The sequence below is a fragment of the Ochotona curzoniae genome, unplaced genomic scaffold (genome assembly GCF_017591425.1).
Source record: "Ochotona curzoniae isolate NIBS_2020 unplaced genomic scaffold, NIBS_Ocur_1.0 scaffold_4683, whole genome shotgun sequence".
In the NCBI taxonomy this organism is placed as follows: domain Eukaryota; kingdom Metazoa; phylum Chordata; class Mammalia; order Lagomorpha; family Ochotonidae; genus Ochotona; species Ochotona curzoniae.
In genome coordinates this window covers 17,753,908-17,781,456 of record NW_024467121.1, presented here as the reverse complement: position 1 = coordinate 17,781,456, position 27,549 = coordinate 17,753,908, and the positions used below count along the sequence as shown (strand labels likewise).

At 42.8% G+C, this 27,549-nt stretch overlaps 1 protein-coding gene across 19 annotated transcripts in view; it reads right to left on the bottom strand.

The window, feature by feature from the left end:
- The window catches only part of CELF2 (CUGBP Elav-like family member 2), a 353,199-nt gene that overhangs the window by 28,604 nt on the left and 297,046 nt on the right, over positions 1 to 27,549 (bottom strand). For 16 of the 19 annotated variants that reach the window (XM_040968109.1, XM_040968110.1, XM_040968111.1 and 13 more), the window contains one exon: positions 22,590 to 22,724. The exons of 2 other annotated variants lie outside the window; for them this stretch is intronic. In XM_040968109.1, coding sequence (XP_040824043.1) covers positions 22,590 to 22,724 — 135 coding nt within the window. The remainder of the gene's footprint in view (positions 1 to 22,589; positions 22,725 to 27,549) is intronic. One more of the 19 variants, XM_040968118.1, reaches the window with a different exon arrangement.

Here is a 27,549-nt window from a genome sequence, read left to right as displayed (position 1 = left end):
AGAATGGCACTTTAGGGACATTCTCCCCAGAGAAAAAGCTATAACTGGTGAAAATTAGAAAACTCAATTATGTTAAATCTGGAAATTTTCGCAAGTGTATATACAGAGGAAGAAATATTTTTCTCAAGAAAATTCACCAAATTTCAGTATGAACAACAAGAATCCCAAAGCACGTGAGCCGTAACCGAGACCTACCCCCTTCCCTGGAACTTCCTTCCTCCTGCTCCTAAGCAGAACGCGATGCAAGCTCCACTCCAGGGAAGTATGGTGAAGATGATGCGGACTCATTCCCCTGTAACTCCAAATCTACAGCTATGGCTTCTTCTCAGGAGGAGTAGACTACCAGAATTTTTCCAATCTACTGCCCACTCCCAGCTCATTGTGGTACCAGTTCTACTTAGATCAAGAAGTATGGAGGTGTGTTCTTCCACCTGGTCTCATCTAGGGGTGGAAACCGTACCCCAGGCCTGGCATACTTACAAGGCTGGGCCCCATTCACCCTCACCCCATCCTGCGTACAGAGTGACGATGCTATGCCTGGAGAGGCCAATCAAAAGCATGAGCATTATCACACCCCGTCCTCCAAGAAAACAGACCAGAAGCAGTAAGGGACAGTGACATAGTAGCTGTCTGTTGGAAGGGATGGGGCCTAGGAACACAGCGCTCCACAACTCCTCCTGGCGGGAATGGATTTATTTGGAACAGAATGTGAAAAAGGCTAAATCTAAGATGCTGTCAAAAACACTAAACATTTGTGTGGTGAGCAATTAAGAGGAGGATGGAAGCTCCATGTTCGCAGGGCAGACTAGCTGAAGTGTAACAGAGAGCCAGGAAATAGAAAGCTTGACAAGAGTTTTCTTCAATTAAGAGAGTAAACCTCAAGATCTGGCTCAAAGACTACCCCAACCTGAACTACCTGATCAGGCCAGATGGGGAGGGTGGAGTGGTGGTGCTGGTAATCTACCTTTATATATCAGGGGCAAAAGTGATGATGCAAATAACTACAAAGTAGTGTGGTAATGACAGTCCAGCTAGAAACTTAACAGGTCACGTAAGAGACAGTCAAGTACAGACATTTGGTTGTTATTTATAAAAGGAAAACTAATAAAGTTACTCATAGCCCAAGGCTGTGTCTTCTGAGCAGTGAGACTAGAGGCACATTGCAGGCACTACAGAGACTCAACTTACGATGGGAGTTGTGTTCTGACAAACTCATTGAGCCTGACTTAGAAACACCATGTTTGGGCACAGTGTAATAGCCTAGTGGCTAAATCCTTGCCTTACATGCACCAGGTTCCCATATGGATACCAGTTTGTGTCCTGGCAGCCTCACTTGTCATGCAGTTTCCTGCTTGTGGCCTAGGAAAGCAGTAGAGCATGGCCTGAAGCCTTGGGATCCTGCACCTGTGTGGGAGACCCAGAAGAAGCTCCTGGCTTAGGAATGGCTCAATTTCAGCCATTGCAGCTACCTGGGAAATGAGTCAGTAACTGGAAGATTTTCTTCTCTGTCTCTCCTTTTTCTCTGTAAATCTGACTTTCCAATAAAAATAAATAAACCTTAAAGAAAAAAACAACCAGAATATTCATATACTGCCGCGTTTTGGTTGCTTATCCTTGTGATCACAGAGGCTAGTAGAGAGGTGCAGCTCATTGCCACCACCCTGCATCTCATGATATTCTGATATCCATCTCTTATGGATAATTCTGCATATCAACAGTAGATAAAGATGGAAAAACTCAAAGCACGATTTCTAGTGAATGTTTATGGCTTTCTTATAATAAAGTCAACAAATGCCAAGTTGAATCATCCTAAACTGAGGAATGTCTGTAGATTTCACTGAACTAATATTGCTAAGTCACTAAACACACATACACACACGAGTGGGGGGAGTCTGAAATGTGGAGGGGGTGTGAAGGATCAGTATCCAGAACTGTTCTATTATCTGAAATGTCCAGTTAATAAAATGTTATGGCACATGCAAAGAAACGATGTATGATCCACACACACAGGAAACACACGCAACTCAGAGTGTTTGAGAGGTCCCAGGTGTCAGACCTGCCAGACAAATACACCAAAGTGGCCTTTGCCTAAGGGATCTATTTAAGAGCGAAGGAGGTAGGTGGAATAGCAGGGTGGGAAAGAGAGCGCGAACACTCCCATCTGTAGGTTCACTTTCCCAGATGCTCGTAATAGCTAGGGCTGGGCTGTAGCCAGGAGATGGGAACTGAGTCCAGGTCTTCATGTGAATGGTAGGAGCCCAGTTACTGTTTCTAGGGTCTTCCTTGGCATGAAACTAGAGTTAGAAGCTGGGAATTAACCCTAGGTACTTGGCACCTCGACCACTGGGCCAAATGCACGTAACTACACACAGAGAATTACAGGAAGGTGCGATGACAGTGTTGCGGCACACAGATATCAACCAAAAAAAATATGAAACAAACAACATGGAAATTCTGTGAGTAAACAGTATCAATGAAAAATTCACCGGAGGGACTAACAGTAGGTTTGAGTTTGGAAAAAAATAATAATAAATGTAAAGATAGAGTGATATAAATTATAGTTTGTAGAACAGAAAAATTGGACAATTCTTAACAAACATTAAGCATACCAACATACATGTAATCTGTATATATGAAGAAGTGAGAATACCAAGAAAAGGTGATTATTTCTCAAACGTGATGGAAACACTGATATCTACTCTAGGACAGATCCGCAAACCCTAAGGATGAGTATAAAGAGTTCTACACTCAGGTATGTGATGTACAAATGCTGAAAATCAAAGAGGAAATCTTGAAAGCATCAAGAGGAAGAGCAGACTCATCATGTACAAGGAGGGATCCCAGCCAGATTAACAGCTGATTTTCTGAAGAAACAACGAGCCGGAAGGCAGCAGGGTAGACTTACTCAAAGTATTGGAAAGGCAACTACAGGAAATGACCAGAAATCCAATATATCTCTAGCTGGTTATTATTCAAGTTGATAATTTTGTATGGCTCACAAATGATATTATACATTTCCAAATGGTCCTTGGCAGACAACACCCCCTTCAGCTGGGCCACCTGTAACCCCCATCTGAGTGCGGGTTGGTGACCCAGCTCCATTCTTCTTCCTAGTGCTGTGTACCCTGCGAGGCACGAGCTGATGGGTCAGACAGGTGGGTCCATGCTACCCCCACCCCATGGAAGACCTAGCTCAAGTTCCTGGCTTCTGGCTTCAGCCTGGCCCAGCCTCAGCCATTTGGGGAAAGAAGCAGTAGACAGGGGAACTTGCTCTCCCTTCCTCTTTCTACCCTTATCTCTTGTTGCCTCTCCAATAAATAAAAATAGAAAAAAGAAACACAAAATAGAGAAAACAAGTAAAATGACAGAAATAAACTGAACCATATTCGTAAAACATTAATGAATTAAATAGTCCAATCAAAAGGAAGTACAGTGAGTTTTAAGACAAAACAAAATCCAGAAATGACATCTCTTGTGTACTGATGACAAGAGACATGCTTTTGATTCAAGGATATAAACAATTTGAAAATGAATAAATGTGGGGGAGGGGTGGGGGGAATCCCAGTACCTACAACTGTGTCACATAATACAATGTAATAAAAAAAAAAGGAAAATGAATAGATGGAAAAATATGCAGCATGTAAATAGCAATCATAAGGTGTTGATGAATAGGCTAACACAGACTTTCTAACATTTTGAGAAAAGAAAACACACCAGTTGCTCCCACTGCAAAGGAGGTTAATAGGCTCTCATGAAAAATCTGTGTTCCTGTCCTGAGGAGATATAGCTAATAATTCCGGTGTCAGTGTACAGCGACTGTCAGAAGCCCTTTTTGTATTCAGGTTTTTATTTTTCTTTCCCTTACTCATATTTCTCATTGAGTTCTAAGGGAAGGGAATTCTTACACAGCACGGAAAGTAGCAGGCAAACTGCAGTGAGTTGTGCAGGGGAGGAAACTGAGTCAACTAGACTATGACAGTCCAGTACGCTGCTGAGAAACATGCACAAGCTCCTGTTGATGCCAGGGGCCCAGACTTGGCTGCCACTAGACCAGCGATGGGGAAGGATGGCACCGAAGTCCTGAGAAGAGCCTGCTGACAGGGAGCGACGCCTCTCCTCTCCTAGCAGTCTGTCTGATGGGTCTGCCATCTGCTACCTATCTGGCTGCCTTTAAGAACCTTTTCCAGTTTTAACAAATAATCAGTTCAGAAAGAAAAGTCAAATTAGTCACATAGCCAATTTTAATCAAGTACTTGTAACCAAATCTTCAACAGCCATTGAGTGAGTGGAGGAAGACATCCTAGGCACAGATTTTTTTTTTTTTTTAATAAACATCTTTTCCTCCTTCTGTGTTGGCAGACTTTCCAGAGGCCATACCTTGGGTGACTGCATTCCACCCACGTAAAGTGCCCTTCAGCATCCCCTGGGTTTGCAGCCTCCACTTTCTATCCACAATGGCTTACGTAATGCCAAAGGGGCACTTCAGGAGAGGGGGGTATGTACACGTAGGTCCTCATCACCCAGGACACTTCTGGTAGAAGACTGCTCCATCCAAGCAAGAGGCTGCAGACCAAGTCAAGGGGAATACAAGCAGGAAGCAGCACAGTCTAACAGCTCATGCTGCTAGCTGGGAACTTGCCGTGCATCACGTCAGAAGTTTGCTTTGAATGACTAGTCAAGTCTACAGCCATACCACCCTGAACGCACCCGACCGCATCTGAATAACTAGTCAAAGTCTGTCATAATCAGGCTGCGGGTGCTCTGACAATCCAGCTGACCAAGAAACAAATGGTCATTCGGTGAGTGGAAGCCACAGTTTCATTAGTCCACATGAGATACTGTCTGTGCTTTTTTTTTTTTTCTTAGAAATGCAGTGGTGGGGCCCGGTGCGGTGGCACAGTGGTTGGGGTCCTCGCCTTGCATGCCCGGGATCCCATATGGGCACCGGTTCTATCCCGGCAGCCCCGCTTCCCTTCCAGCTCCCTGTATGTGGCCCGGGAAAGCAGTAGAGGATGACCCAAAGCTTTGGGACCCTGCACCCGCGTGGGAGACCCGGAAGAGGCTCCTGGCTTCGGATTGGCATATCATCGGCCGTTGCGCTCACTTGGGGAGTGAATCATCGGACGGAAGATCTTCCTCTCTGTCTCTCCTCTGTGTATATCTGCCTTTCCAATAAAAAAATAATAAAAATAAATCTTTTTTAAAAAAAGAAATGCAGTGGTGGGGAGGATGGGGTGTTAGAACATGAAGGATACAAAGTGATAAAGAAAGATTGGTGGTCAGGCTACGCCCACTTTGAGCTGGGCACAGAATTTCTTTGCTCATTTGACCAGGCAGTTTACTGCTGGAATCCCATTTGAGAGGCTAGGGTGGGTTCTCTGTCCTCAGGATGGGGTGTATCTTATATATGAACAACGCTTAATATATTCACAAGAGTTATATACTGAGTAAACTACAGGACTCACACTGAGTGTCTAGGTCATTAGGTCTCTTATGCAAGAGTTCAAAAGCAAAAATAAAACAAATTATACTAGATGACTTGAAGTAGCTATTATCCAATATTTCAGATACAGCTGGCAACTTGAGTCACAGCACTGCAAGATGTCTTTTCAGCTCATTCTTCCACTGCAGGTGGGATCTGCCAGGAAGCCTATGAACTAGATAACAACCTTTGCTCTACCAGAAAGTTGAGGAAGCACTGGCATAGAACCCTGAACAGATTAGCACCAGTGCACAAGGGTAAGGGGTAAGGATGAGAGCAGGCACTCCAGCAGTGTGCCCCAGGCTGCCCTAAGAGGGCCACATGGCTCTTGCCATTCTGTTATGTAGCAGTTGCAGGGGAAGAGCCTTTTGGAAATAACAAGACTAACCTTAATTTTAAAGCAAGCTAGCTTTCTTGCTTTCTTTCTTTCTCACTCTCTCTCCCCCTCCCTCCCTTCCTTCTCTCTCCCCCTGCCTCTCTGTTAAAACAAAGAAGCTGGGCTCGGTGTGGTGGCCTAGCAGCTAAAGTCCTTGCTTTGAATGCAACAGGATTCCATATGGCCGCCAGTTCTAATCCCAGCAGCTCCACTTTGAGGACAGCCCGCCCAAAGCCTTGGGAACCTGCACCTGTGTGGGAGACCTGGAGGAAGTTCCTGGCTCCTGCCTTTGGATCAGCGCAGCACCGGCCGTGGTGGTCACTTTAGGAGTGAATCATCATACAAAAGATCTTCCTCTCTGTCTCTCCTCCTCTCTGTATATCTCAGTTTGCAATAAAAATAAATAAATCTTAAAAAACAACAACAAAGAGGCTTATTTGTGCAGCAGATAAATCCTTTTCAGCTTTTTCAGAGAGAAAACAACCTTACTTCTCTCACACGGGTAAGCTGGACTACTTCCCCCAAGCTCTCCGCTGGTTTTGTTTTTCCTCTTGGGAGGAGGAGGGGTGAGTCGTGTGACTGTGACAGTGAGAAGGACCAACATCCTTCTCATTCTCCTGTGATGGGGTGGGCCGAAGTACAAGATGCTAGCAGGGGCTTGGTAAAGCCTTCTTGCCTCCCAAGAGCCCACTCCTGGGTAGGTGAGTTAAACTGATTTGGATGTCAAAGGCCATGTTTCGAGGGAGAAGAACCACTACTATAGGTAAAATTCACTGCTGTATTCTGTTTCCCAATTCATGTCCTAATTTCTACACCCAATGAATAGATCAGGTTATAAGACAATGAGGAATTAAAAGTTGCTAAGCAGCTGACCTTGAGATGGGAGGCAATATTCTGATTATCTGGGTGAGTTTTTATAAGAGGAAGTGAGAACAGAAAGAGAAAACATGTACATACACTCATACTGCTGGCATCAAAAGAACTTGACCCAACATCGCTGGCTTTGAAGGGGCCAGGAGCTAAGTGGATGGAAACTTCTAGAAGGTGGAAAAGGTAGGGGAAGAGGTTCTCTATAACAACCAGAACAGAATTTAGCTTGTTCATTCTGTGATCTTTGCCCAGTAAGTATGTTACATATCTAACCTACAGACTTGTAAGATAACACGTGTGCCCTTTGAAACGACTGGGTTCAAGGTAATTTATCACAGCAGCAGCACAAAACTGTCTATTCTCTAACTCTTTTTTAGGGATAAAGCCGATGATAGCTAATATTTTTTGAGTGCAAACTATGTGCTGGTTCTTGCTTTAAGTACCTGTATTATTAGCTCATTTAATCATTTCAAACTATGAGATACAGTAGCTCGTGGAAGGTCATATAGCTGTAAGCTGTAAAACTATGATTTGAACCGAGCGTTCCATCTCCAAAGAGTTGATATTATGCTACTATTGAACTTTAAATCCTTCTTTGTCTGTTGCATCCATCTGTGGCTAGCGATTTACTCACATAAGTAATGAACTTTCAGTCAGATTCACCTGTAATTGCTTGGTTCTGTCCCTTCCAATTTGTAATGCCTGAGGCAATCTGCTCAGCTAAGCAGCTGAGGTTACAGCACTGTAACTCATCTTTGAGAAAGGAGATAATAATCAAATGAGGCTCATTGTCTGACACATAGCAGGTGATCTATAAACAAGCATCTGTATCTTAAAGCAGACTATGTGATTATTCGGTCCCCAAAAGGAATGTATTAACTCCGTTTTATAACTCTTACAATGGAGATGCAGGGGCTGCTGCTGGGGCAGAACACATTAAGCTGAAGCTTGCAGTGCTGGTATTCCATATGGATGCTGCTTTGAGTCCTGGCTACTCCACTTCTGATCCAGCTCCTTGCTAACTGGTCTGGGAAAGCAGCAGAGGACGGCTCAAGGCTTGAGCCACTGCACCCACATGGGAGACATGAAGAAGCTCCTGTCTTTTAGCCTGGTCCATCTCTGGCTGCTGAGCCATTTGGAGAATGAGCCAGTGGATGGACAATCTCCTTCACTTGTCCTTCTCTGCAACTCTGCCTTCCAAATAAATATATCTTAGTGAGGAGTCAACATTTGCCCTGCACCAGGGAGAAACTGCCCAGATGAGCACTAACTCTGCAGCCTTCATCATCAGCCCGTGAATATGGTTTTGAGAGTATGTGCAAGAGGTGACCAGACATAAAAGTCATTTTGAGAGAGAGAGAGATGACTTGATGAAAAGGTCAAATTAGTCTCTAGTCTCTCTAGAAGACAAAAGGAAGAGACAGTCTTAGACTCTTCAGGTCAGAGACCCCAAATGACGGTCAGTGGGTAAAGTACAAAAGTTGATTTCTGTTCAGTAGAAAAGGAGAATTGTAATGGGGAGTCTGGAGGCCCAGATTTCCCCCCGCCCCCACCCAGAACTGTTGCAAAGTGAGAGGAACTGCCTGGTGGATGTAAGGTGAGGATTTCAGCCACTGGGCTACTGCACCGGGCCCCTACTTTTCCTTTTACTTGAACTGAGATCAGGCACACACAAAGTAAACTCACCTAGGTTTCTAATTCTTTGTTAATCAATGGGAATGACGTTGACTAGGAGTCCCAATCTGGGATGTAGCTCGTGGCTGAATGCTGGGGAACTGGGATATTCCTGCATCTTTCCAAAGATTCCAGACTCACCAAGAACAGCAGGTTAACAGTTATGAGTGGATTCTTGTCATACCACTTCTTCATTTGGAAAGCTCTTACATTAATAATTTCTTCTGGGCCTAGTGTGGTAGACTAGCAGCTTAAGTCCTTGCTTTGCATACACTGGAATCCCATCAGGGCACTGATTCATGTCCCAGATGCTTCACTTCCCACCCAGCTCCCTGTGTGTGGCCTGAGAAAGCAGCAGAGGATGGCCCAAAGCCTTGGGACCCTGCACCCACATGTGAGACTCGGAAGAAGTTCCTGGCTCCTGGCTGCAGACTGGCTCAGCTCTGGCCGTTGCAGCGTCTTGGGGAGTGAATCAGCAGATGAAAGATCTTCCTGTCTCTCCTCCTCTCTATGTGTCTGACATTCAATAAAAATGTATAAATCTTTTTTAAAAAATAATAAGTTCTTCCTTGCTTACTTTTAGTACTGCATTTACTTGCCATTATCTAGTGTAAGACTATTTCAGAACGGAACTTGCTTTCTAGGGAATGGAGGCATTAACTTTCTCGTATTAACCCTCCTTACTTTTCCTGAACACCAAGATTTTGCGTTAAAGAGCTACACCAAAACAACAGTAACAAAAGACAGCAAAATATGCCTTCAATGCATTCATTCTCACTTTCCATAGAACAATGAGTATGTGAAAACACAGTGGCTTTGTGGTTTAGAAAATAAATAATTGTAAACTCAGAGAAAATTGCATTGTACATACTCCAGACAGTGGAGCCTGCAGTTGCCTTATTGCCTCAAACAAATCCGGATGCTATACCCCGACGGTGCCAATGATGGTGAGGAGGTAGAATAATTAAGCAATGACACAGGCACTATCATTATTAGCTAATCACAACCCTAGGGCATTAACAAAATACAGAGTGTCTCTGCTCTCATGGGGCCTAATTATTCCACAATAACCACACTTCTCATTTTAATTTATTCCCTAAAAGGTTTCACAGGGGAGGAAGAGAATTGTGATAGAGGAGGAGGAGACTGTTAAGAACTGGTGTAAAAGGTTCGGAGGTGGTATGATCTCACAGCTAATAAAGCAGTTTATAACAGGATAGGCTCTTGCATCTTGATTTTTATCACTTTCTTTATCATTATTCCCATCCAGTCTATTAGGAGACTGGTAAGCAATTGGGCTTGGCACAACATTGGGTGATGCAAGGCCCTGCTCTCCCAAGGGTGAACTCCACAGCTTAGCTTGTTTCTCTAGGTGTAACAGGATGGGCCATCTTGGCCTGTTACATTTAGCTCCTGGCTTGACCGCGAGTTCCCTCTTCCATGCTTCCCCTTTTTTAAGATGTCCTCAGGAGAGCTTAGGAATTGCTTGAGCATTGGGAAAGTACTGGGAGGAGCTAAGCAGACTATAAAAATGCAAACCAACTTCGAATAAACAGCAGTCTCTTTACAAGAATGACCCACTGTGTGTTGTCTTTTTTGTAACCTTAGTCCCTCTGCTCGGGGTATGCTGCGACGCATGCGTTGCCTACAGGGTGACACAAGTTATTAATTTCCTAGAAGATTGCTAAGAGGAAAGCTGCATCTCAAGGACTAGATTTGAGCTTGGAATGACTCTGGGGGCTTTATTCTATGACAGTAAACCTTGGTGAAGGTGAGACATTAATGTGGGAAATGTGCTCTTGAAATCCAAAGAACACCAAGGAGTGACTATAGTTCATAACACCAGCTTACACATGGCATAAAGAACTAAAAGAGAGGAGCTGGTACGTTCCAAATAGAGAGATAAGGGAAGCTAACTGTCTGATTGGAGCACTTTATGCCATAAACATTTGTTGAAATATTGTATACAATATTACACGCTAATTAAAAGTTTTTCTTTAAAAGTTTAGAGTGTGGGGGGAGGGCTGGTGCCATGGCTCAACTGGCTAATCCTCTGCCTTGTGGTGCCAGTATCACATCTGGGCACTGGTTCTAGTCCCATCTGCTGCACTTCCTGCTTATAAGCTTGGGAAATCAGCAGAGGATGGGCAAGTTCCTGGGGCCCTATACCCATGTGGGAGACCTGGAAGAAGTTCCTGGCTCCCAGCTTCAGATTGGTTCAGGTTCAGCCTCTGCTGCTATTTGGGAAGTGAACCAGCAGATGGGAGATCTCTCTTTTTCCTCTTTTTGTAAAATCTGCCTTTCAAACAAAATAAAAAAAATTTAAAGAGGACTAACGTAGTCATACTGTTTTCCTCACTTGAATTTTCATTTCCAAATGTTTATTAGAACTCTCAACAGTTGATACTCTAAGGGAGAGATGTACTTTACTAGCCATCAGCCAGGCTGTATCCCTGCTGTGCCTTATTTTCAGTATTTTCCCAGTCCCCTGGAGGCACACAATTAAGAGTAAAAGTGTAATTTAGGGGCACAACGTTCAAAGAGTCATATACACATGGATTGACTTAGGACAACAGAGTAAACTCAGCTTATTTTTACCTCCAATGATACCATACTGAAGAATGACCAAAATAAAATGACAGCTGTCTGTTTTCATTGATGACCATGGATACTGGTTGAAAAAAGTACTGGTATTCTTACAAGGGAGAAACCATAAATGTGGGAAAGTCCAGAAATACCCTGCTGGAGTCCACGAGTTCTTGCATGGGAGGATCTCACGGTATGGTAGGACTAAAATCTAAGTCTTGGGGACTAGATTTGGAGTGCCATCCCACAGTCACTAACAACCCTGAGCTCCTGGTGGCAAACCACGTTAGCCTTGCAGGCCTGCTACCTTGTTGGGTCATGGAGGCACTGGATGGATTACCCTCAACATCCTTTGTGTTGGGGTTGGTGCAGTAGCCTAGTGTCTGAAGTCCTTCGTTTGCATGTGCCAGGATTCCATATGGGTGCTGGTTCATGTCCTGGCTGTTCCACTTCTCATCCAGCTCCCTGCCTGTGGCCTGGGAAAGCAATCGACGGTGGCCCAAAGCCTTGGGACTCTGCACCCAAATGGGAGACATGGAAGAAGCTACTGGCTCTGAGCTTTGGATCGCCCAGCTCCTGCCATTGTGGCCACTTGGGGAGTGAAATCAGCAGATGGAAGATCTTCCTGTCTCTTCTCTCTCTTTATATCTGACTTTCCAATAAAAATAAATAAATCTTAAAAAAGATTCTTTATGCTGACAGAACTTAATATGACCAAGTTTCTGGAGATGAAGGGTGAGGAGAGAAACTTCGGAAAAAAGCAGGTCCCTGACATCTTCATAGTTATCAGTATCCTGATTGAAGTCTGGCCCTCCTCTGGGTGTTCTGGAGAGGGTGTGGGTTGCCCAGGTGGAGATGCTGCTGTTTCCTAGGAGGGAGACTGTCATCTGGCTAATAGGACCCCAAAGACTGGCCAGGTGTGGCACCTTTCCAGATCTGACGAATGGATGCTGATGGCTTGCCTGTCCCAGCCACAGTTCTGACACAGTTGCAGGAAGCAAAAATAAACCATTCTCCTGGGCCTTCATGCCTGACCCTCCTTGCTGAAATCCTGCCCAAGACATGGCTGTCTCGCTCTGTTTAATCCAACAGCACCACTCCAGCTTTGGGGAGGAGGGGATGCTGTTCCATAGCTTCAAGTCAGATTTAAGATGTGGAAAGTACACTGCCATGGTGTGCAGTGCAGCATAAAAGCAGAAAGGAGGAGACCCTCTGCCCTGCATTTACATTCTAACAGTTTTAGAAAAGGTGGAGAGAAATTTGTTTTCCAAGGTAGGAGATTCAGAGGAGGAACGCAGCCAGCTCTGATTCTGGTTTTAATCCAGTTTCCAGCTCTCCAGAGGAACAGTATTCGCTATTACTCAAAAATAATGAAATAATCTCTCCCATGTGACACCCTTATATGGTCTTTTAGAAAAGCAATAGTATATGTCTCTATGTACATTATATGTTTATATGTAAAACTCAGTATTTCAGTACGGATGAAACTGAATAATGAATTCCATTTTACAACTCAGAAAAGTAAAGTTTAAGCAACTTAAATGGTTCTTGGTCAAGAAGTCTAGTAATAAGTAAAATGTAGTTATTCCATTATGATTCTATTTTTACTTATTTATTTTTGAACCCTTGAAATGCAGGTTGATAGAAGGAGACATAGATTTTTCTATGCGCTTGTTCACAGCCAGGTCTAACTCAGGCCAAAGCAGGAGCCAGGAGCTCCATGTGAGTCTCCCATATGGGAGGCTGGGCCCAATTACTCGGCAGTCCTCCACTGCCTTCCCAGGAATATTAGCAGGAAACTGGATGGCAAGAAGAGTAGTCAGGACTCAAGCCAGCATTCTGATAAGGAATGCCAGCATTGACTGGCTGTGCCATAATGTGGTTCCCTACTATTGCTTTTGTTTTTATAAAAGCTTTTCTGTGTTTCTAATATCAGATACTTATATTTTTAACCAATATGTAATATAAATGCATATCTTAAGTTGCTGATATCCTAATTCCACTTTCTCCTAATGTTTCAAAGACTGAGGTGTTCCCTCTTTTAAGGTGACACTATCTACTTGCTTGGCATTTCCTGGAGTTCTGTCCTTCAGCCTGTGTACTGGCAGTGAGAAAGATGGAGAAGCAGGGCCATGGGGGTGGGAGGGAGGTTGCTATTAGCAGCTATTCCCACGAGGGAAGACAACCGTGAACAGTTACTCTCATCCAGGGCAGAGGCCCAGAAGCAGATGCGACTCCATCCCTCTAAACCTGCTTTTCTGACTGTTCTGGTCTTTTAATTTTCACCTCCCTTTGTTCTCTCTCTCTCCATGCCACTGACCCATTATGATTTATGTTTCCACCATCTTAAAACACACACACACACACACACACACACACACACACACACACACCATTTTCTCCTCTTAAAGCTCCCATGCTACTTTTACATCTTTTAAAATCGTTCAGAATTGCATGAAAGTGCTGTCATTCCCGCCTCAGTCTCCCATCCCTCCTCACTCACAGCCTTCAGTCCTACCCTGCAGTTTTTGAGAAGTGGTCACTTTCAGAGGAAGGCCTAACAAGGTGCAAAGCTCACACAGATCTCTTCCTACCTCATCTTTTCCATCTCCTTCCTGCTGGGTTTCCCGGACAGAGTTCCCTTTCCACCTTGTGGTTCCCCCACCCCTGCTGGTGCTACAAATACAGTCACACAATGTTCTCTGCTGTTGATTTTAGTGTAATGACTTTACCTATTCTCAAACGAGTTAGCCTGCCTTGCCCAGTTGTAGCTGAGTCCCAGGCCATTCCTTCAGCTCCAGTGTCTGGAAAACTTGAAGGCTCAACTATCCAAATATGACTGGACATATTTCATTTGAACAGTGGTATATTCATATGGGCTTCAGCTCAACACATGCAATTACCTCATGCTACAAGTGTTTTCCTTAACTTGTTCAATAATGAAAATGCTACTCCACTGACTACCCAAACTGAACACAATGAAGTCATCTTTAACTTTCTGGCATCAAATCACTGCTGAGATCTAATCACTGACACTCTTGGGCATAAAGTCCTTACAGTGCTCAAATGTCCACAAGACAAAGTCCCAGCTCCTTAGTCATGGCCCCAGGTTCTCCATGGTGACTTATCTAATGCTTGTGAAAAACAGCATCAACTTCCATTTATTGATTAAACCCTTTTTTTCTTGCATTTCTCATTTTTCACATATTTGATGTATCTTCCTTTCCATTTTTATCTTTGAAAGTGTTACACACTCTTAACATTTTGGCTCAAACACAAGCTATTATACTAAGAGTTCCCCCCATTTCTTCAAGACAGAATTTCTCCTTACCGACGCTCTGTCCTGCACATGCCTCACTGCTTGCTCTACAGCCAGACTGCAAAGGCTGATTCCTGTTTCTGTATGTGGCTACTACGTCTAGTTTACAGCAGATCATGGGACTAAACTATGTAAGAATTGCCAATTTCTATTCTGTTTCAAGTTTTAAGAAATGAGCCTTCGATTATATACTTCTGGAAGGTTGTAACTAGAATAAAGTCATTGATATTTTCACCTATTGTAAAATACAACTAAGCAATTACTACATGCTCCTCATCTATGCTAGCTAGCAGTGATTATAGGGTAATGTCAGGCAGAAATACAGAAAACGTAGCCAGAATAAAAACCTCAGTAAGTGGTTCACACCTCTGAGCTCATCTAAACATGGCAAAGGGATCTGATGTGGATATGCTGCACAACCTAGGAGACCAGAAAAAGCAGTATTTACAAATGAAGAATGCCACAACACAGACTTCAGTGCTACCAAAAGCCAAAAAGAGGCACACAAGGAACCAGAGGCAATGCCTACAAATGTAAGAAAGCACACTCAAAACCAAGAACGAACAATGCACTAGGTAAGAATGCATGACAGGGTCTGTCCACCCAAGGATGACAGGATCTGCCCAGCTGAGCTCAGAGCACAGGTGGAGCCTGCTTACATAAACGCAAGTGTGGGCTCTGAGCTGTAGCCACAAACCAACCCCATCCTCACTGCTACACAGCTTTATTAAAATTTAAATTAGTTCAGTACTATTAAGAGATTTCTGTCTACCACAGGTCAGGGCATCTAATAAACTGGCTGCCCATCTACTGTGCAAAAACTGCTCTGATGGCAGGAGCAGAAGAGTCTCTGGTAGATGAAGATACTGGACTGCATTAAAGGAATACAGCGGAATTCGGATGAAAATACCCAGCACATGGAGGGGCCTTGACAACTCCTCTAGTCTGGGGATCCATGCCTGCACTCCATCCCCGCCCCTCAGGAGCAAGGTGGTCAGTGCCGAGTAAAGAACCATTTACTAGAAGAATACGTCATTCCCAATGACCTGTTTGCCAAAAATACAAATACTCAATGCCCAAGAGCTTTCAGAAAGTGTGCTTTTCATGCGGTGCTTCTGTAGAGAAGCCTCAGAGCAGAAATGCAATTACACTTCTCCCTAGGGCAAAACCCTCTCACCTTCCCCCCCTTGTTTTGGTCACCTCTTAAATCTGTTTTCTCAGGGTGGCTACCTCTCAGTTCTTTTTGCATTAAGTGTAGAGAAAAGTAGTATGGCTTTAAGAAGAGGTAGAAATAAGAGAGAGAAGACTTCTTCCTCCGCCTAGTTCATTCTAATTTACAAAACAGAACTAACGTATTGATTAAGAATAGAGTTTTTAAGAGCACAGAAGTTATTGCTTAAAGCTTAAACTTAAATAGCTTAAAGGCTATTCAAAATTATTTTACTGTGGTGAGAATTCAATAGAACAATACTTAAAAAAAATTTTTTTGATACAATTTAGTTGGTGGTGGGCTTTCCCTTCTCTCTCCCCCAAATTTCCTCCCCTCCCCTTTGTACAACAATACTTTTTATAAATCAATCTGTAGATATAAAATGTATAATGGCTGAGATTTCACTGCAGTGTTCTAAGTATCTACACTGGTACCCCAAGTTCATAGTAGATGTTTGAAAAATATTTTTTTTTTCAATTGAACGAAAAACTAAATAGTGATATACTAGAGTGACATTTTAGATCTAGAACACTTTATATAGTATAGTATCTGACTCCGTTAACATTAGTGAAATAAACTCCGCCCTATAATGTCAGAAGCCAGAGCAGACATGAAATTTTCAGAAGAGAATCCCAAATTGTTGAAGCTTGCAGGAAGTGAGCAAGGGATAAAATACCTATTCTCTTTTGAAGCAAAAAAGATTTAAAGGTGTTGACTGACCCAAACCCACAAATAAACAGCCCATCTTGTTAACTGGCTTAACTCTGAGTAAAACACTTCATAGAGTAGTTAATGAAAGGCAGAACTGACTGCTTTGATATTTACTTCTGCTCCTTGATCACAAGGCATGACAGGAGATGGGCATAAGAAGAGAAACAGTAGGCTGAGAGCCCCAGGCAACGGAGACATGAATAACTGGCCCCTGCATCCATGAAACGAAATGTCAGTATGGTGAGTGCAGATACCCCGAGAAGCTGAATGGGCTGAATGGTAGGTACTTCTTCCAAAGATGGAATAACTTTTTTTTTTTTATTTTCATGGGAGACACTTTTACTTATTCTCCATCACGACATCAGATGTAGAAAGCCACTCTCTATAAAAAATATCTGTAATTTAAAACAAAACAAAGCAAAAAGGAAACCTACTTTTTATGACTTTTTTCCAACACAAGTCACATTGACTGACTCCTCAGCAACCTGTTGGTCCTGCACGGTTTACCTACAAGGTGTGGCTGTGTTTGAATTCCTCAAAATCCAAATCATGGGTCCTACGGGAGGATGCACCGCCTCCGTGTATGCCCCCATGATGCCCTCAGGTGCCTCTGCAGAGAGAGCTGCCACCTCTGTACTGCACTGCACAAATGGCTCCCAAACATTTGTCTGGGATGATTTTCCACTGCTACTTACTTTACTGAATACAAAGCATCTGAGGGTTTGGTAGGTGATGCATGCTCCAAAATGGCAAAGGAGATTACTAATACATAAGAAACTGCTCCCACTTAAGGCTTAGTGTCTAGAGGGTGAGACACAGGCCTTGTGCTCAAACAACTGTCCTGCAAAGACAGTGGTCAGTGTTTTAGTGCAGCTGCGAAGCAGGCACTCAGACAGCAGGCGAAGGACTCGAAGCCTCCGCCTCCCTCCACCTCCTCCCTCAAGGAGCCCTTGACAGCTCCTTAGGAGGAAGGCTCCACGACCCAGTTAGAGAATGATTTAAGGGTTTATGTTAGAGCTATAACACAGGGGTGATTCATTCCTATTGGAAGGCATCCTAGTGGCAGCAATATTTGAATTCATTCTTAAAAGATTAGTATGGTACTGAAAACAATTTTCATTAATTACTACAAAACATTTATTTTAATACAGTTTAATTTACAGAACTAGTTTAAGCTACTTCTTATAATATACATTAACGATGTTAATTTTCCGAGAACAGGCAGTGCAATGAATTCTGGTAACATCTGTGGAAGAACAGTAAGGTACAAGGCATTCTAGAGAGGGTCGGGAAGGACGAAGGGCTGATGGTATGTTTGGGGGATGAAGAATGACTTGCCATGGTGGACAGCAAGACTGCTGGGAAGGTGGAGACAATAGCTGATTCTGGCAGGAAATGACTGTGTTGGACGTGGGAGGACCTGGGGTGCCACAGTCAGCATTTGTTTTACACAGGTCTATGCCACCATTAACCACATGGAAAGTGTCTGGGAGGTGCTGCTTTGTTTTACAGTGTGCAGAATGGAGAGAGGGTGGAGTGGAGATGCAGGCTACTGCATTATGACAAGGGAGTGAAAACGAAGGCCTCATCTAAGCCAGTACCAGTGCTTCCCAGGGAGAACAGACCGTGTACAGGGACTGAAAAGGCAGTAGTGATCCAGGGCTGGCCATAAGGATATATTGAACAGGGTGAAGAAGGTTCTAGGAAGAACAGTCTTGGGAAAAGTTTAGCCTTATCCTTACAGCTTCTGGTGTTGTGGTGTCACTGAGTGGGTCTCTGTCTATCCATCTCTCCTGGTCCCATCATACTCCAATTTGGGTTACCACCCTGAGCATCTTACAGCTTGGGGGAGAGCAATGTAGGAGCTCTCATTTTTAAACTACTTTTCTCGCACAAACCATAATGTTCAGAAATCACAACTCTTCACTCATCTCATTTCCTATGATATAAATACAAATACATTTAAAGGGATGCCACAGCTTCCTGTGAACTGAAAAGTCTCTAGGATAACTCTGAGGGTAAATTCTTGTTTCCTGTCGATCGTTCAAACACACAGTAGCCACTCACAGGTCATTATCATGTGAGGCGGGCAGGGAAGGTCTGAATCTTGTGAAAACACCTTCAGCCTCTGTTAACCTCAAACAGCTTCGCTCCTTGCAACTTGGTGTCTGCCACAGCCTTTAAGGAGGCACAGAGCACCTTGAAGTTAGGGGGAGGTACTGCCTGGAATTTAAAGTGAAGACACTTTAAAAAGCAATGGTGGAAATGAAAAAAGAAATAACACACCAAAAGCCCTTCCTAGCATTTTAAAGTACCTTATACTATTGAAAGAAATAATCTATTATCCTCAAATCCATACTTGACTGAGTCTGTTCTTACAGTAACATTTGGTGATTTTTAAAACATCCTTTTCCTTACAAAAGGAAGTTGGAGGTCAGTGAAATAATGTGGTACATGATGCAACAGCATGTAATAGAAAGAAAACGGCAAAGAAATGTTCATACATGGTGATAGTCAACGCTACCAAGCTCTCCGATTTACCAGATAAAAATAAGAAATCTTACAGGCTGGGTAGGAGGTAATTATTATTATCTTTCTTTAACACCTAGCTGCATGCCTTGTAGAGCATTTGCCTCCTGATACAGAGACACAATCCTCACAAACAGGTTCCAGATTGGAAAGAAGAAATGACCCAAGAATTAATTAACTAAATAGAAGACCAAAGTAAACAAAGGAAAAATTATCATATCAAAATAAAAGAAACACGATTAAATTAGGCTTCAAAAGACCAGGGAGAAATTCATAAAAGGCATAATATGCACTTACCTGGTTCTTATTCTTTCATGATTTAATTTCTAATTTTATTCTCTACCATCTGATAATTGCATGAAACACTTATTCTAACCATGGGCAATTTAATCTATTTTAATTTTTATTTCAAGGCCATGAGACAAAGGAACCTATTTATTGCCTTAGGGGATTTTTTTAAACAAAAATTAAAGCTTAATCTTTCATGTTTTAAAGTCAAGACTGTTTAAAATCATTTATAATAATGCTGTAGGGAGACCTTTCCTGGGTATGCAAAATTAAAAGGATAAATTTACAATTATTAAAAAAATTAATAGTTTGGGGGATTCAATTGTCCCTTTCCTTTCTAGATGAATTTGAAGCTTAACAGACATTTTAAAAATCAGGTAAAACTGTAGTCTGTGTGAAGCGATGCGATGAGGCCTCCACGTATTTCACAGAGTGACTGGACACACTCCCGTTAGTACAGTAAGTCCAGTTTATGTAGAAATAAAGAATGGCTTTAGCTTTGGGAATGGCTTTCACATTTACTGTCAAAGTGGAGAGGCAGGAATTCTACTAACCAATATATGAGTGTGTGTGTGTGTGTGTGTGTGTGTGTGTGTGTGTGTGTGTGACTTCTAAAAAGCCACTGACAGAAATCAGACACATAATTAACTTTTCAAGTAAACACCACATTTTTTTCAGTTACTCTTAAGATAAATAACTGAAATAGACTTAAACTGCTTCTGCTGCTACACTTCAGGATTCTAATGAGACACATTTAAGCGTTATGCAAAGCATTCCACAACAAAGGAAAAAGCTGCTTTCCAGGATGCCTCAGCAGAATTCACCACAGGGCAGTCTATGCAGGAACACTGCAAAGGACAGTTTCCCTAATAGTCTCAGGAAGTAACGGACAATGGCTGAACGCATTTAAAATTCATGCTGACACTCAGGCCACGCACACAGGCTGTTCAAGTGTCCCACGTTTTAACAAGGTTACAAGTTGTGCACCCCTCGGCATTAGGTGCAGAGGTTAGGGAGCCATTTCAGACTTGTGTCTCCCTTGTCCCTTGGCTCTCCTGAACCATAGCTTCCTTGCCATCTACCAGCCCGCCATGTCCCCTGCTACCTCACAGTATCCCTCTGCTGTCTGAAGATGCTTCCCTCAGTTCAAGGCTTCCACTCGGTTATCACCTTGAGAGAAGGACCGTTTCCTTCAAACGCCTTGTGAGCACTCCCATCCATGTACTTGGGTATTCGATGAGTTCGCCCAATGATCTCAAAGACTCATGAAAGAAGGCAGAATTGGCTGTTCTGATCACTGCTGTGTCCTTGGTATAGACACAGTGCTTAACGCCACACAGGAACTTCCGATAACATTTTCTGATTATTTAGATTGATCAGCTATTAACAGTTGGCTTCTTAAACTGAAAAATCATCTTTTGATTAAAAAGACATATAATACTGTACCATCTTAATCATTTTATTTTCCTTAAGAAGATACATTCCAATGTGATTTATAAAACATAAATGATAAATTATTTTAAGAAAAATCACTTTAGTAAGGAAAAAATTGTCACATAAAAATGCTTATTTTTCAGGGCTGGTATTGTGGTACATTGAATTAAGCCTATCTTACGATATTGGAATGCCAGCTTATGTTCTAGCTGCTCTACTTCTAATTCAGGTTCCTGCTGATTTACCTGGATGCAGCTGATTATGACTCAAGTCCCAGCAGCCCTGCCACCATGTGCAAGGCCCAGATACAGTTCTCTCCCAATGGCTTCAACCTGAGCTAGCTCTGGTTGTCTCAGCCATGTAGGGAACAAACCAGTGATGGAAGATCCCCCACTCTTTTTCTGCCTCTCCCTCTCTCTCTGATATTATGCCTTTCAAATAAGTTGGTAGGCAAATAAATCTTTAAAGAGACTTATTTACTTATTTGACTGGCAGAATTATAGATGAAAAGTGAATGAGGTAGAGAAAGGAGGAGGAAGGGAGAGAAGAGTATCCTCCATTGCTGGTTCACTTCCCAAATGGAGGTGACTGGTCTGAGCCCAGAAGCCAGAACCCTGGAGCCTTTTCTGGGTTTCCCACATGGGTGTAGGGGCCCAAGCACTATGGCAATCCTCCACTGCTTTCCCAGGCACAGTGGCAGGGAGTTAGACTGGAAGTGAAACAGCTGGGACCTAAATTGGCATCTTTATGGGATGTGAGCATCACGGGTGATGTTTTTACCTAGTACACTACCGTGCTGGTCCCAAGTAAATACATCTTTAAAAAAGTTTATTTCCTAAAAAAGGGTCATTTGAAGATTAACTTAAGTTAAAAGTTTATGGATTGCATTAAAGCTATAACTTAATTTCTTTAAAAATATATATTTTAATGGAATGCTGCTTATTGCATAAAACAAGGCCCATACATAGTAATGGCTTATTTTAAAGTATTTTTACAGCTAAGTCAATACGCCTATGTGTTATGGCCATGAAATTTCAACATATTAAGGATAAAGCTACCAGTTTTTACTAAACATGTCGTAGGTTTCTCCCATCATACTGCCTGCAGGGTGAAATAAGTTAGATACACAGTATTCATAACGAGGCCAAGCACGACTGTCCCTACACTCTGCCAGTGCAGGCTTCACTCTCCCTGAAGTCAAAATCCTCGAAAAAGCTGGTCTATAATGTGCCACAGGTTTCATTGTGTATTTTTCTGAAGGAACATCCTTCAATGTTAGCTTGAAGTTTTGTCAATACTTAAAGCTAATCTTTTTGGGCACAACTGAGAAAGGGTCCTAGGGTTTTCAAAGTTAGAAGTAAGCTTGGAGGTGATCCAGGCCAACTCCTTCATGGGATAGGGAAGAGGTGAGAGCAAGTGTCAAGATGGTCTAGAAAAGTCAGCAAAGTCAGTGAAACAACAACAAGAAAAAATTAAAATAAAAAAAGAAACCCAACTGTGGTATCTAAGCAACAACATTATATCAGGCTTGTATGAGAAGAAAATAGGATCTCCTTCTGAATAAGGTAACAAAATTTCTGAGGAAGAAAAAAAAGACTTTAAGTCACATATCCCAGAATCTGGTCTTAAATGAATAACAAAGATATTCCTCATTAGGCCGTGTATTTCAAAATCAAATATGAAAGATGGAGATGATGAGAAATGTAACACTAATAATCAGGGATTTGGGGAGAGAGAATGTTTCAAGTCATTGAAAAAGGGGGACTGGACCAAAAAGGCAGGAGTAAGAGAGGGAGGTTCCTCACTGGGATGATCTAACTTATGAGGAAGGAATGGATAAGGCAGACCTCTTTATTAAACAAAATGAGTGTGTGAGAATCAGTGGTGTGATGCATTCTCTCTGAAAACCTTTTCCCACTATTTCTTTGGAAAATGACAACAAACATTCGAAATTTGTTCCTTTAACAAAATAATCAAATAGACGGGGACATGCTTCTAACACCTTCCTGGACATGTGTGGTCCTGCCCTTTGCATTTGGGGCCATACAGGTTCTGGGCACCCGCTCCCACTGCCATCACCTTCAAGGGAAAAGCAACCCATGCCACTTACCGGGACTCGTGAGAGCTCCCAAGGCGCTGCTTGTGGTAGAGAGAGGGTTTGCGTTGGTGCTGGTGGCTGAGGTCTGGGCTGCGGCTGCAGCAGCAGCCAGCGTCGCCAGATTCTGTAACTGTAAAGCATTCATGCCTGTGGAGGGACAAGAAACACAGCTTCAGCTATAAGCCTAACTATCCCAGTGTTCCAACAAGACAAAGCTCTTACTGGGGCAGATGACAAAAGAGGAAGAGTCCCTGTACCCATCCGTGATGTCATACACATGGCAGACTATGAGCGTAAATTACCCTGGCACAATGCAAGTACTGAGTAAATATTAGCAACTATCATACTGCCCCCAAGATTCCACATTTATTTCAAAGATGAGATTGAAAACATGTCCATAGTAGGAACTCAAATTGTATTTGATGAATAAAAGTAGCAGTGACATTAATATCTTTACTTGTAAAATATTTACATTTATGTTTTAAACTACAGCTAATTTTACTAATGGATTTATATTAGTAAGCATTAAGACAAATACATCAGAAAGAAGTGAAACTTTGCAAAAACCTGAAGGTGGGATCAGCCAAGATGTGAGATGATGATCTGGGATCTTGGATTATGCTGTATATATTTTTTGGTATCATTTCTTTGCCATCATTTCTCTCATTTCATATCTATTTCTCAGCTCAAAGATTCTCTGCATAGCTAAAGTACTTTTCCTATCATACACTTCATGTCAAGTCAAATGCACATGTGAAATGGGAAACAGTTCTTTTGTCGTATATGAAGAGGGATTTTTCTTTATTTAAAAACATATTGGAGTTAAGAAATCAACTTGATTTTTTTTTCATACCTCAAATCCAGATGCTTCATATAAATGTCTACTTAGCAAATTTAAATTTCGTTAGGGGGAGTTGCCTGATAAAAACTTCCATATGCGTTCGTGGTGGGGAGGAGGTGATGGAGGAAGGGGTGAGGAGGTTCTAACAGTAAGCCTGGGTAAGTCCCCAGCCGCTGCTCCACACCTGGTGGCTGAGCTGGAGACAGCACTTCCCCTCCTCTGCCCAGCCTTCTCAGCCAGGATGGGAGTCTACTCAGAAAAGCATTTCTGATGTCCTTGCTGCGAAACAGGTTCTCATTTTGTTCAAAAGAATACTCTACCTTTTTCCAGGAAACACCTAGAACTGTTGGCTTAGGGTGAAAGCCAAACAATTGTTTTTGAAAACACATATTTTTTTTTTTTGTGAAAAAATTGTGTGTGTGTGTGTATATAAAACTATGTATTTCATGAGGATATAAAGCCTTGTGGAATCTTGTGAATTTCTGCAAGAAAAATGCAGATTTTCAGCAATCCCATTTTATCCAGCAAAGGCAACTGGGAACAGAACTCGCCTGTGTTCTCGCTGATTAAGGGTCCCACAGTGTCACATTCATGAGACCGTGGGTGTTGAAAGGCACTGGTCTTATTTTTCCAGTCTAATGTTAGCAAAGTGGAAATAGAGGAAATAAGAGCTGCTTGGCTTTAGTGCAGACCCACTTAGACCCAGCAAGGACCTCTGCTTCGTGAAAGCAACAACACATCTGACCCTTGAGTGTGAGGAGCCCCTGGGCTGGGAGTGCTTTGTGAGAGGCACATTGGTATAGATCCATCTGCCTCTCTTGTGACCAGTGTGCACTTGAGTGTTCTTATGACATAAGGCAGATGACCAGACATCTTCAGCAATGGCTGAACATGCAGAGGGTTCGAAATTAAAATTAAAACCTATCATGTGCACCTGGTGCCAATAAATTACAGGCAGAGCTCATTATTCTAGGTACAGGCCAGAGGGTCCTCCTGTAGGACATGTCTGACACTAACCAGGTAGGAGACATGGAGGTATGAGGCACTTGTGTGGAGGCCTGGCTTAGTCTAATCCCTGGGTCAGTGATGTCAGGTGCTCGGCCAAGGCCTTGCAGGTGATGGGAGCAGATCCTCTCTAGGCCAGGACCGGTGCTCTCTGCCATGACTCATAGACTCCCTCTGAAGACAAATCGCCATCTGCATTTGACAAGTGCCCTCTCTGTTTTTTGCAACTTCCCTTACCTTACCTGCTGGTTTTTGAATCTGTTGTGGCTCACATCCTGCTGTATTATATGTATGTATTTCTTATCTTCAAAACTAAATACTGAATTCTTTGAGGACAAAGGTTTTGTGTTACTCATTTTCATGTTTACTTACACACATACACTTCTGATATATACAAGCAACAATGGATAAATCTATGCAAAGTGAATGAAAAGATTAACAGTATTAAATTGCCATGAAATAGTATTTATAGAGCCAACCAGGTTTTTCATTTTCTCCATTCATTCTTTGTTGGAGCTGATAATAGCATCAAGTTTCTTTTTCCTTAATTACTAAGCCATTGTAAAAACAAAACAAAACAAAACAAAAAACAAAAAAAATCTAAACAACAGCTGTCATTAGAAAAGTGTTTTTTCTTACTGGCACTCACTGGAGGCAAGGTGACAACACTCAGGTTCTCCTTCCACCACCCCCTCCCCTCCCCCAGGAATCCAGGTCTCCCCATGTGCCCCCTCAGCGAAGAGCATCTCTCTGACAACTTCTTCAGTCTGTCACCACACAGAAAAGTCAGGCAGAAAGAATGAGGCTCTGGGGGGGCCCAGCATGGTGGCCTCGCAGCTAAAGTCCTCCTGCCTTGAATGCACTGGGATCCCATATGGGTGCCGGTTCTAATCCTGGTGGTCCCGCTTCCTATCCAACTCCCTGGTTGTGGACCAGGAAAGCAGTGGAGGATGGCCCAAAGCCTTCGGACCCTGCACCCATGTAGGAGACCCAGAGGAGCTCCAGGCTCCTGGCTTCAGATTGGTGCAGCACTAGCCATTGTGATCACTTGGGGAGTGAATTATCGGATGGAAGATCTTCCTCTCTGTCTCTCCTCCTCTCTGTATATCTGACTTTGCAATAAAAATAAATAAACCTTAAAAAAAAAGAGAATGAGGCTTTGGGGCACCACACTGTGGGGTGGCCAACACTGTTCAAGGACCATACGGCCAGGAAAAGAAAAAGATGGGGCAAAGAAGTCAAGATGAACTGGATAAAGGGGAGGTCATTGTGATCTCCAGCATCTTAGGGTTTGGGCAAGAAGGAAGAGAATAGATCAACAGAAATAGCTTGGCAGGAGGACCTGTATTTGCCTGCCCATCCATCTGCCTTTCATCCATCCATGCAACCAGTACATTCTGAGTGGCCACAATGGGCCAGACCCTGTATAAGACACTGAGGACAAAACAGACAACAAGACAGCCCCTATGTCCAAGAAGCTGGCTAGATATTGTAGCATGGAGAATGAGCAAACATGGGAATATCCAGCCAGTGGCTGGGCAGAAACGACTCTCATCAGTCTCTCTCTGAAAACAGTTTCAGCTTCAGAAACAAATTCTCCTTAAGGCCTTTTAATTCGATGGGAACAAGATGAAAGGAAATGACCAAGGAAAGCAGTGGTCAGTAGAGCAACTGAAGGAGGTGTTACAGTGGAGGATGACTGTTCATCCTTTTATCCTTTAACTAGATTAATAACTTCAGTATCATCTGCAAGAAAGATAATGGTAGTAAGCATAAAACATGTATTGGGCATGCTCAATACTTTATATGTGACCTTTCATTTAATATTCACAACAAACCGACACGACATAAGTACTATTACTACACGTTAGAGGGGGAATCAGATATGATGGTGTCAAAATATCCATTACCCATTTATTGAGAGCCATTCCCGTAACCTGTAAGGAGCTGGATGGGCTAATAGGTGGTCAGGGTCCCTTCTCTGTTGAGATGAGGAAAGGGGAGCCTCTACAAGTATACAAGGTGCTTGTTCTGTCCAGAAGGTGCTTTTAACAGGTGCCATTCCACCTTTCTGAGTTCCTAGTTATATCATGAGAATGGAAAGAAGTTGCCAGTCACACCCTTCTGATGACTTTATCAAGAGCAAGCTAGACAGGGTTATAATTCTGGCCTTCTTCTGACGGGTTTTGTCCCCACTCTCCTGTTGATTGTTAGCTGTTATTCTGCTCACTTCATCTGTGCTTAAAAGATACCACATCCACCATTTTCTCAGGTCTTTCTGTCTTCAAAAGCTCTTCCTAAAGTTGTGGCAGGAGGTTTCTATCTTCAATAAATCTTGCTGTGCCCAATGAAATTGTCCACATGAAAATTCTTCTTTCATGTTAGACAAAAACCAAGGCTGCTTTTGTCTTTTGCATAGAAATGTCCTGCAACAAAGCCATAGTCTTAGGTTGTTGTAACGAAATTTCTGCTTTCTTCCCTGCATGTCTATCCTCTTTTTGCTGACTTTGCCTCATCACGAGTGTCCCTTCTGACCTCTTGGTCCCCACCTGGAGTTTCTGTAGCCTCGTCCTTTTCATCCTCCTCCTGATTTGGTCTCCATTTACTTCAATAAACTCCACACCTCAGAGAAATTTAAGAGGGTTCCAGAAAGAACAGTAGGGACTGAGAAAGAAGGGGTGATAACACCAAGCATGTAGTTTCAAGAAGATCAGATACATGCTCTCAGGCAGGATGGAAAGTAGGTCCCACTTAACAGAGCAGCTGGCCTGAGAGGCAGTCTGCTCTCAGCTCAGTTGGGAGTATCTGCATCGCAGGGGCAGAGACTATGATTGTGACTTTATCTTCATTAGTAATAGCTAAGCACACAGCTTATCAGAAACCACTCCGTAACTATTTTGCTCTCTAAATTACTTGGTCAATTCTTTGATTTCTTAATGTGACTTCTTTTGGTTCTATGACCAGAATCCCATGTACTCCAGATTCCTGGATTCAGTTTTGACAACCATAAATGAACAAATGAATCCAAGGCCTCTTCTCAATACTGAGCCTACTGTGTTTCCATCCCCGAAATGGCAGTCACCTCAACTCAGGGATTCTGAGCTGGACAGGCTGCTGTTAGGATTC